This window comes from Cervus elaphus, chromosome 18 (genome assembly GCF_910594005.1).
Source record: "Cervus elaphus chromosome 18, mCerEla1.1, whole genome shotgun sequence".
NCBI classification, from domain to species: Eukaryota; Metazoa; Chordata; class Mammalia; order Artiodactyla; family Cervidae; genus Cervus; species Cervus elaphus.
Genome location: NC_057832.1, coordinates 113,035,209 through 113,046,709, shown reverse-complemented (window position 1 = coordinate 113,046,709; position 11,501 = coordinate 113,035,209). Strand labels below are relative to the sequence as shown.

The 11,501-nt window shown below is 38.9% G+C and overlaps 1 protein-coding gene and 1 non-coding gene across 2 annotated transcripts; both read right to left on the bottom strand.

Annotated features, from left to right (window-relative positions):
- Positions 1-663: 663 nt before the first annotated feature.
- On the bottom strand, positions 664-769 carry LOC122674999. Its single transcript, XR_006335155.1, has one exon. It is a non-coding gene; the product is annotated as a small nucleolar RNA U13 (small nucleolar RNA).
- Positions 770-4,946: 4,177 nt separating this feature from the next.
- On the bottom strand, positions 4,947-5,879 carry LOC122674189 (olfactory receptor 2A1/2A42-like). The gene has a single exon (XM_043872329.1). The coding sequence runs from the start codon at positions 5,877-5,879 to the stop codon at positions 4,947-4,949; it is 933 nt and encodes a 310-aa protein (XP_043728264.1).
- Between the last annotated feature and the right edge of the window lie 5,622 nt (positions 5,880-11,501).

Here is an 11,501-nt window from a genome sequence, read left to right as displayed (position 1 = left end):
TTCTTGAGAGTCCCTTTGACTGCAAGGAGTTCAAACCAGTCAATTCCAAACGAAATCAACCATGGATATTCATTGGAAGGACTGATGCTGAAGCTGAAGCTCCAATACTTTGGCCATCTGATGCGAAGAACTGCCTCATTTGAAAAGACACTGATGCTGGGAAAGACTGAAGGCAGGAGAAGGGGACGACAGAGGATGAGATGGTTGGATGGCATCACCGACTCAATGGACATGAGTTTGAGCAAACTCTGGGAGATGGTGAAGGACAAGGAAGCCTGGTGTGGGTGTGATGCACTCCACGGGGTCACAAAGAGTTGGACATGACTGAGCCACTGAACAACAACAGATGACTTGCATCAACATTGACACCAGAGAAGCACAAGTCTATACCACCTAGCAGTGAACAGTTGTCCTATAGGTCAGTAGTTGGCAGTGCCCATGTGACATGCCAAGGACACAGTGGGATCCAATTTCTAGTGGCTTCTGAACTTGTTTCCACCCCAGCTTCCCATCCCTATCACCTGCGGTAGTTACAGCCCCTAATTCTTCACCATATCACACAAGACACAGAAGGGTTAACACATTCTACGTATCTACTCTGCTAGTACAAGCACCATCCTGGTTTAGCTATTTGGCATGCTCTTTTTTTTTTTTTTTCTTTCACGTCAGACAGGTAATGTGCCGATGTCGTAACAAGGTTTGTGAGGGAGGCACATGTCACGCAGCAGCGTGAACACCCAATCATCATGCTCATGAACTACAAAAGGATCTGGCATGCTCTTTTTGAAAGGCACATAACCTCTGTTCTACATGATAGAAAGGAATATACATAGCTCTTTTTAAATTAGGCATCTTAATATATGGGCAATAGCTCAGAATCACTGGCAAATGGAATATAATTATTAATATTCTTCCCATAAGAAACTTTTGCAAGAACAGAGTGAATATGGAACTAAAATTGTTTAATGGTTAGTAAGATGTCTAACTTTGAAAGATTAATGGTTGCCAGATTTAAGTCACATGTTTTATGGAGGTACATATCTTTTCTTGGATAGGAGTTTTGGCTAAATGATCATGTTTTATTTAGTCAATTACTGAGGGTCTACTATAAAACAGGACTGGTCTAGCCATTGAAGATGTAAATATCAGAAGGTCCTTTTCAGAAGAACGATTTGCAATTAATCTAGATTGTGTGTGCTCACTCAGTCGTGTCCAACTCTTTGCGATCCCCGGCCCAGCCACCAGTCTCATCTGCCTATGGGATTTTCCAGGCAAGAAGACTGGAGTGGGTTGCCATTTCCTTCTCCAGGGGGTCTTCCCAACCCAGGTATTGAACTTGCATCTCCTGCCTTAGCAGGCAGGTTCTTTACCACTGTGCCACCTACAGAAGATTAGATTGACTCAATTTGAATTCTGATTTCACTTTTTTATTTTTAGTGACAATGAGTATGTTAATTCTCTAAACTTCAATTTTTATAAATGAGAATACACTTAGTATTTACTTCACAATTTGTTGTGATAATTATAATCTAAAGATTTTAATACAGTGTTTGGTACACAGGCAGTACTAAATACATTTTAGCTATAATCATATTCTACATACTATGTTATGCAAATGAGAACAATTTTAAAATGTAAAAAAAAGTCAGAAGATAGTTTAACACTGAAAATTATGTGTAAGTAGTTAATTGATAAAGGCTCATAAATTCACATGAATGGCGCTTGTTGAGTACTCGCTCTATGCTAGGGAGTGTGCTAGTGTTGGTGAAAAGTGATAAGCAGGGTCCATTTCTGCCCTTGGGGAGCTCTTCATCTTACAGGTGAAACATGATACATACCTGAGCAACATTCTATAAATACCACCCTTTTAACCATTGCGGGAATGCCACAAAATGAAATCTGGACTCCTTTGTCTTGGGAAAGGGCTCATTTTAGACAAAATACTATCAAGCATCCATTCTGCCTGTTCTCTGCTGGTGAGGAGCCAGGGAGAAACTGAGGCATCAGTCTTCTCTTGCGTTGGTTTTCTTTCACTTCTCGGCTCATTTCCAGAGAACCGCCTCCATCTCTGACCCTTGGAGCCACAGTTCTTCCTTGTTACTACACCCACTGTTCATATATCTCTTTGGAGTCAAGCTGCTTTCTTTAGCAAATGCAAGTCCTTGCTTTTGAAAGCCCAATGCCCTCACTGGTCTGAGTCACTTGCTTTGATCCAGCCTCTCGATTTCCCTGATTTTACCCATAGGTCTGCTCTAGAGAGTCCACTACCCAGTGGTAATGATTATAGGGTCAAGAATCAGACTGCCTTACTACAATCCTGAACTGGATTGTCATTCGCTGTGAAGTGGGTGAGTTACTCAATCCCTCTGCCTCTGTTTCCTTATGTGTAAAGTGGGGATTGTCTCTTGCCTCAGAGGGTTATTTTGAGGATGAAATGAAATAATTCTTGTAAAGTGCAGTGCCTGGCCTGTAGTGAGAGAAACAGAGAGACAAAATCAGAGATGGAGAGAGAGAGAGAGAAAGACAGAGGGTGTTGATGTCTTTGTAATGACTTTTGATCTTAGCTGAACTAGGTCACCAATCTCAGTGAGAGTAGACTTAATTCTGACCTTCTTCGTGGTCTGCATTCCTCTAGAAGTCCAATGACTTTTGCAACTCTGTCCATAGGTTTTACTCTCCAGGACAACCGAACTCTCATAAACGGTCTCTGATCTTCCAGGTCGCCGAGAGCAAAGAGTAGCTCACTTTGCATACATGAGACAGTGCAGAAGATATCTTAGACTTCTTTATTGAATTATAGTGATATTGACCTATGACATTGTTATGGTTAAGTACACAAGGCTTGGTAGTCAGGCTGTCCAGGTAAAAGTCTGACACTATTTTTCTCGTCCATGCATACATAAAACAGACTGACAATAGGGCCCTCTTCCAGGATATGTTATGATGACTGAACAAGATGATCCATGTAAATGATCGATATAAGTATGGAGTCTACAGCACTGAGTGATTAATTCAAACCTTAACTCTTATTATAAAAACCCCCTTTGTTTCTACAGTCAGTAAGCACTGTTGCCCACACAGAGTAGTTAAGAGCAGGGTTGAGAAGTTATTAAAGCCCAAATGAAGGCCACACCCTTATTCTACTGAACAACCCTTCTGTTCACTGTTACTGTGAAATTGAGGAAGAGTCTGGAGGAAAGTGGCCATCCTTGCCTCAGGGCAAGTTATAAAGTGGATTTAAAAGTAACACCCTGAAAAAATTATGTCAAACATATGGGACTCAACTCTGACCATTTGGTTTGTAAAACAGAATTAATTACCACAAGGCAGAAGAGCCAGTCATACCATACTAGCCACTTATACTATCAGGTAAAATTTTCTATGAAATTACTATTGAAAACACACTAGAAAATAATATACACAGACAGTCTGTACATCTATATAACTTACATTCAACACACAACATTTTCTGGGAACAAAAAAAACAACAGAAATTATTTGTTTGTACCCATTATCCACCTAGTTTTATTCTTTTAGTAGCCACGAGCTAATCAGTTTACCCCCAAAGCTGTAAACAACATACTATTTCCACCCCATCAGCAAGCTTTTCCTTGATCTTTCCTGCTTTCTCCAAAATCAGTTAAGCTCAGTTTAGTCACTCAGTCGTGTTTGACTCTTTGCAACCCCATGGACTGCCACACGTCAGGCTTCCCTGTCCATCACTATCTCACAGAGCTTACTCAAACTCATGTCCATCGCCTAGATGATGTGATCCAACCATCTCATCCTCTGTTGCCCCTTGCTCCTGCCTTCAATCTTTCCCAGCATCAGGGTCTTTTCCAAGGAGTCAGTTCTTCGCATCAGGTAGCCAAAGTATTGGAGTTTCAGCTTCAGCATCAGTCCTTCCAATGAATATTCAGGACTGATTTCCTTTAGGATTGACTAGTTGGATCTCCTTGCAGTACAATTCCTTTTGGATTGACTGGTTTGGATCTCCAAAATACCTTGTATTAATTATGTTCCTTCAATCAGCCTGCTTGTTAACTCCCTAATATGACTCAACAATTTTCATATGAGATTTTTCAACATTATGGAACACAACTAGCTAGACATCTCTGACTTATTCTTGAACAGGGGGAGTGCAATTTTTGAAAGTGGACAAGTGTGCTTTCAAGCTTTGAAGATCACTTCCCTTCATAACTTTCTTTTTTCTTCCAAATCTTGTGACCTATACAATTGGTGCGCTAATATAGTTAGGGCAGGAAAGTGGAAAGACTACATTCAATTTTGTAGACTCAGGAAATCAATTTAAATAAATGTTAATTTCAGAGATATTAAAATCAGAGTGATCAAAAAAAGATCATAGTATAATCCAAGCTATGGTTTTCCTAGTAGTCATGTACTGACGTGAGAGTTGGACCATAAAGAAGGTTGAGTGCCAAAGAACTGATGCTTTTGAAGTGTGTTGCTGGAGAAAACTCTTGAGAGTCCCTTGGGCTGCAAGGAGATCAAACCAGTAAATCCCAAAGGAAATCAACCCTGAATATTCACTGGAAGGACTGATGCTGAAGCTGAAGCTCCATACTTTGGCCACCTGATGTGAAGAGCTTACTCATTGGAAGACTCTGATGCTGGGAAAGACTGAGGACAGGAGAGGGGGGGTGACAGAAGATGAGATGGTGGGATAGCATCATTGACTCAATGGACGTGAGTTTGAGCAAACTCTGGGAGATATTGAAAGACAGGGAAGCCTGGAGTGCAGTTCATGGAATTCATGGGACCTGCCTAGTGACTGAACAATAACAATAAAGTCACATCTGATAGAAAAATCAATGAATGCAATATAGCTAAAACTTTTCCTTCAAAGGAAGAGGGAAGTCTTATTCTTGTGTCATCAAAGCACACATACGAGAGCAGAGAACTTTTTTGGATTCAAATGTCACCAGTTAGAAATGACTCTCCTTGAACAGTGCTCTCCTCAGGGCACCCTTGACCTCTGCATTCCTCAGGCTGTAGATCAGCGGGTTCAGCATGGGGTTGAAAAGACTGTAAAACAGAAAAAGGATCTTCTGCTGCTCCTCAGGGTGGCGGGACTTGGGGGCCATGTACGTGACGATGGCACTGCCAAAGAAGAGCCCGACTACGCAGAGGTGGGAGGAGCAGGTGGAGAAGGCCTTTCCGCGGCCTTCACCTGATTGGATCCTTAGGATGGAGGCCAGGATGCGCATGTAGGAGAGAAGCACCAGGCCGAGGGGCCCCAGTAAGATAAACACACAGGCCGAGAAGATGACAACTTGGTTGAGCCTGGTGTCAGCACAGGCCAGCTTGAGGACAGACAGGATTTCACAGAAGAACTGGTTGATTTCATGAGGCCCACAGAAGGGCAGTCTCAGGGCGAGACCCACATGGACCAGGGCCAGAAGGGAGCCACATGTCCAGGAAGTCACCACCAGGCTGATGCTGACTCTCCAGCTCACAAGGACAGAATATCGGAGGGGGTGGCAGATGGCCACATACCGATCATAGGACATCACCACCAGGAGCAGACATTCTGTCAGAGCAAAAGTCAGAAAAAGAAAGGTCTGTATGATGCAGCCAGCAAAGGAGATGGGCTTGGCTGGACTCAGGAGGTTGACCAGCATCTGGGGCACCGTGTTGCAGGCGTAGGCCATGTCAACGATGGCCAGGTGTGAGAGGAAGAAGTACATGGGGGTGTGCAGTCTGGAGTCCAGTGAGATGAGCCCCAGGATGACCCCGTTCCCCATCAGGGTGAGGAGATAGAACAGGAAGAAGAGTCCAAAAAGGAATAAATGAATCCTTGGACCAAGACAAAATCCCAGTAGGATGAACTCTGTCACCATCGTCTGATTTTTCTCCATTTCACTATTAAGAGAGAACCAGGCAGTTATGTGACATCTATTTTATTTAATACTTCATATATTTTTGGTATATGGAAAACTATTAATAAACATCTTTAAGAACTCATTGAATTATAAATAAGGAAAGAAAGAATAGAAAAGTTAGGGAAGGGTGAAAGGAAGGCAGAAGGAAGCAAAAAAGGAAAGAAAGACAGGATTTCTCTCTAAAGTTAAGTGTTCAATAGATTAAATTCTCAATCTAATATTCAATTTTACAGAAGAGAAATATGTATCAATACAGACTTACCTAGAGCCACTGACACTGTCCTGAAATTAAGAAATATCAAGCCAGATTACAAGAAAATAATCATGAAATATGGATTTTCTCAGAGCTACTTATGTCCAAATCAGTAGGAGAACTACTGGGTAGTAGAAAGAATCAGAAATGATTGGCATTTAAATCCCATGTTCACAGATTGGAAGAATTAGTATATGTTACCAAAAGCCGTAGATGAATTCAGTGCAGCCCCTATCAAAATTCCAATGGTATTTCTAACAGAACTAGAAAAATAATCCTAGATATTTAAGGAATCGCCAAAATCCCAGAATAGCCAAGGCAATCCTGAGAAAGAAGAACAAAGCTTAAGGCTTTCTACTTCTAGATCTCAAGCTATATTACAAAGTAACATTAGTCAAAACAATACATTACTGGCAAAAAAACAGAAACACAGACCAATTAAACAGGATTGAGGGCACAGATATAAATCCCTGCAAATATATTCAACTAATATTTAACAAGGGGGCCAAGAATACACAATGGAGAAAGGCCAGTCTTCAGTAAATGTGCAAATTGGATATTCATATATAAAAGAATGAAATTAGACTCCTATCTTACACCACTCACACAAATTAGCACAGAGTGGATTAAAGTCTTAAACATAAGAACTGAAACTACAAAGAAATAAATAAAACATAAAATAAAAGATCTTTGACATGGCTCTTGGCAATGAATTTTTTGACATGACATCTAAAGCAAAATAAAAAATAAGCAAGTGGAACTACCTCAAACCAAGACGGTTCTGCACAGCAAAAAAATGAAAGATGAATAGAATGAAAAGAAAACATAAGGCATGGGAAAAGCTACTTTCAAACCATATATATTGAACAAGGGGTTAATATTCAAAATCTATATTAAAAAACTCCATACAACTCAGCAGCAAAAAAGCAAATAGTCCAATCTAAATGTGGATAAAGAATCTGAATGGACTTTTTCACAAAGAGTACATACAGATAACCAACAGGTACCTGAAAAGTTATTCAGTTTCACTCAATATGAGACAAATTAAATCAATATCACAGTGACATATCACATCATGCCTGTTAGAATGGTTATGATCAAAAAGAGAAGAGATGACAAATGTTGACAAAGATGTGAAGGAAAGGGAACCCTTTTACACTGTTGGTGGAAGTGAAAATTGTTACAATTACTGTGAAAAACAATAGGAAGGTTTCCCTGAAAATAAAAATGGAATTACCATATGATCTAGCAATTTCTCCTGGGCATTTATCTGAAGGAAAAAAAAAAAAAAAACAAGCCACTAACTCAAGAAGTATCTGTACCCCCATGCTCACATCAGCATTACTTACAATAGTCAAGACATGGAAACAACCTAAGTGTTCTCCAACAGATGAGAGGATAAAGAAGTAGAGAGTGTTTGGCTGTGTATTCAGCCATAGAAAGAAGGGAATCCTGCCATTTGTGACATGAACTGACCTTGAGGGCATTCTGCTTAGGGAAATAAATGAGACAGAGAAAGACAAATACTGTATGATCTCATTTATATGTGGGAGCTAAAAACCAACCACCAAACTGATAGACAAGGGATTACATTTGTGGTTACCAGGATTGAAGGGTAGGTACGGAGGGGAAACTAGGTGAACATACTCAATAGGGACAAGCTTCTAGTTATAAGATAAATAGTTTCATTCTTTTACAAGTGGTTGACCAGTTTTCCCAGCACCACTTGTTAAAGAGGTTGTCTTTTTTCCATTGTATATCCTTGCCTCCTTTGTCAAAGATAAGGTGTCCATAGGTTCGTGGATTTATCTCTGGGCTTTCTATTCTGTTCCATTGATCTATATTTCTGTCTTTGTGCCAGTACCATACTGTCTTGATGACTGTGGCTTTGCAGTAGAGTCTGAAGTCAGGCAGGTTGATTCCTCCACTTCCATTCTTCTTTCTCAAGATTACTTTGGCTATTCGAGGTTTTTTTGTATTTCCATACAAATTGTGAAATTCTTTGGTCTAGTTCTGTGAAAAATACCGTTGGTAGCTTGATAGGGATTGCATTGAATCTATAGATTGCTTTGGGTAGAATAGCCATTTTGACAATATTGATTCTTCCAATCCATGAACACGGTATGTTTCTCCATCTGTTTGTGTCCTCTTTGATTTCTTTCATCAGTGTTTTATAGTTTTCTATGCATAGGTCTTTTGTTTCTTTAGGTAGATGTACTCCTAAGTATTTTATTCTTTTTGTTGCAATGGTGAATGGTATTGTTTCCTTAATTTCTCTTTCTGTTTTTTCATTGTTAGTGTATAGGAATGCAAGGGATTTCTGTGTGTTAATTTTATATCCTGCAACTTTACTATATTCATTGATTAGCTCTAGTAATTTTCTGGAAGAGTCTTTAGGGTTTTCTATGTAGAGGATCATGTCATCTGCAAACAGTGAGAGATTCACTTCTTCTTTTCCTATCTGGATTCCTTTTACTTCTTTTTCTGCTCTGATTGCTGTGGCCAAAACTTCCAACACTATGTTGAATAGTAGTGGTGAGAGTGGGCACCCTTGTCTTGTTCCTGATTTCAGGGGAAATGCTTTCAATTTTTCACCATTGAGGGTGATGCTTGCTGTGGGTTTGTCATATATAGCTTTTATTATGTTGATGTATGTTCCTTCTATTCCTGCTTTCTGGAGAGTTTTAATCATAAATGAGTGTTGAATTTTGTCAAAGGCTTTCTCTGCATCTATTGAGGTAATCATATGGTTTTTATCTTTCAATTTGTTAATGTGGTGTATTACATTGATTGATTTGCGGATATTAAAGAATCCTTGCATTCCTGGGATAAAGCCCACTTGGTCATGGTGTATGATTTTTTTAATATGTTGTTGGATTCTGTTTGCTAGAATTTTGTTAAGGATTTTTGCATCTATGTTCATCAGTGATATTGGCCTGTAGTTTTCTTTTTTTGTGGCATCTTTGTCTGGTTTTGGAATTAGGGTGATGGTGGCCTCATAGAATGAGTTTGGAAGCTTACCTTCATCTGCAATTTTCTGGAAGAGTTTGAGTAAGATAGGTGTTAGCTCTTCTCTAAATTTTTGGTAGAATTCAGCTGTGAAGCCATCTGGTCCTGGGCTTTTGTTTGCTGGAAGATTTTTGATTACAGTTTCGATTTCCTTGCTTGTGATGGGTCTGTTAAGATCTTCTATTTCTTCCTGGTTCAGTTTTGGAAAGTTATACTTTTCTAAGAATTTGTCCATTTCATCCACTTTCTAACACCATACACAAAAATAAACTCAAAATGGATTAAAGATCTAAATGTAAGACCAGAAACTATAAAACTCCTAGAGGAGAACATAGGCAAAACACTCTCCGACATAAATCACAGCAAGATCCTCTGTGACCCACCTCCCAGAATATTGGAAATAAAAGCAAAAAGAAACAAATGGGACCTAATGAAACTTACAAGCTTTTGCACTACAAAGGAAACTATAAGTAAGGTGAAAAGACAGCCCTCAGACTGGGAGAAAATAATAGCAAATGAAGAAACAGACAAAGGATTAATCTCAAAAATATACAAGCAACTCCTGAAGCTCAATTCCAGAAAAATAAATGATCCAATCAAAAAATGGGCCAAAGAACTAAATAGACATTTCTCCAAAGAAGACATACAGATGGCTAACAAACACATGAAAAGATGCTCAACATCACTCATTATCAGAGAAATGCAAATCAAAACCACAATGAGGTACCATTACACGCCAGTCAGGATGGCTGCTATCCAAAAGTCTGCAAGCAATAAATGCTAGAGAGGGTGCGGAGAAAAGGGAACCCTCTTACACTGTTGGTGGGAATGCAAACTAGTACAGCCGCTATGGAAAACAGTGTGGAGATTCCTTAAAAAACTGGAAATAGAACTGCCATATGACCCAGCAATCCCACTTCTGGGCATACACACTGAGGAAACCAGATCTGAAAGAGACACATGCACCCCAATGTTCATCGCAGCACTGTTTATTATAGCCAGGACATGGAAGCAACCTAGATGCCCATCAGCAGATGAATGAATAAGGAAGCTGTGGTACATAAACACCATGGAATATTACTCAGACGTTAAAAAGAATTCATTTGAATCAGTCCTAATGAGATGGATGAAACTGGAGCCCCTTATACAGAGTGAAGAAAGCCAGAAAGATAAAGAACATTACAGCATACTAATACATATATATGGAATTTAGAAAGATGGTAACGACAACCCTATATGCAAAACAGAAAAAGAGACACAGAAATACAGAACAGACTTTTTAACTCTGTGGGAGAATGTGAGGGTGGGATATTTCAAAAGAACAGCATGTATACTATCTATGGTGAAACAGATCACCAGCCCAGGTGGGATGCATGAGACAAGTGCTCGGGCCTGGTGCACTGGGAAGACCCAGAGGAATCGGGTGGAGAGGGAGGTGGGAGGGGGGATCGGGATGGGGAATACGTGTAAATCTATGGCTGATTCATATCAATGTATGACAAAACCCACTGAAATGTTGTGAAGTAATTAGCCTCCAACTAATTAAAAAAAAAATAAGATAAATAAGCACTAGTGACTATAGCTAACATAATGAATATAATTAACGTTACTCTAAGGTGTATTTAAAAGGTATAAGACAGTCAAAACCCTATGACTTCTAACCACAAGAAAAAAAACACAGTTTCTCTTTTTTCGGTTATCAACATGTGAGATGGATTTTTAAATTTATTTTTTAGTTTTTAAAATTAAAAAAATTATTTTATACTAGAGTACCTATTAACTATATGCTATGATAGATGTTTACTAGATTTATTGTGGTGATCATTTTACAGCATTTGTAACTTAAATCATTACAGTGTATACCTTAAATTTAGATAATACTATATATTAATGATATCTCAATAAAACTGGAAAACATTTTTTAAAAGAGAATTAGATTGATCATAGCCTAGAATCAGGAACTAGACCCATCTTGCTATTAATTCAATCCTCCATATTTGGGAAATGTTTTATATCTGAAATCCAAAACATATTACCATGTAAACAAAAAAAGCATAGTGACTGAAATCAGCAATAAGGATTAATACATACTTTATAAGTATCTAATAGAAACAATGATAAATTCAGCTTGCCTCTTGACAAATGGCAGCATTAGTATCTCAGTGGTAAGATATCTAGTCTATGAGTTTGTGATTTGGTAAATTAAACTTTGTTTTCTTACCTTGTATCTTGGATGATAGTTTCCTCAATCAACTATGTCAAAATTCAACATAATTTTTAGTGCAAACATGTGTCAGTGCCATTGCAAAAACAAGTAGCTTGAGGTTTAGCTACAT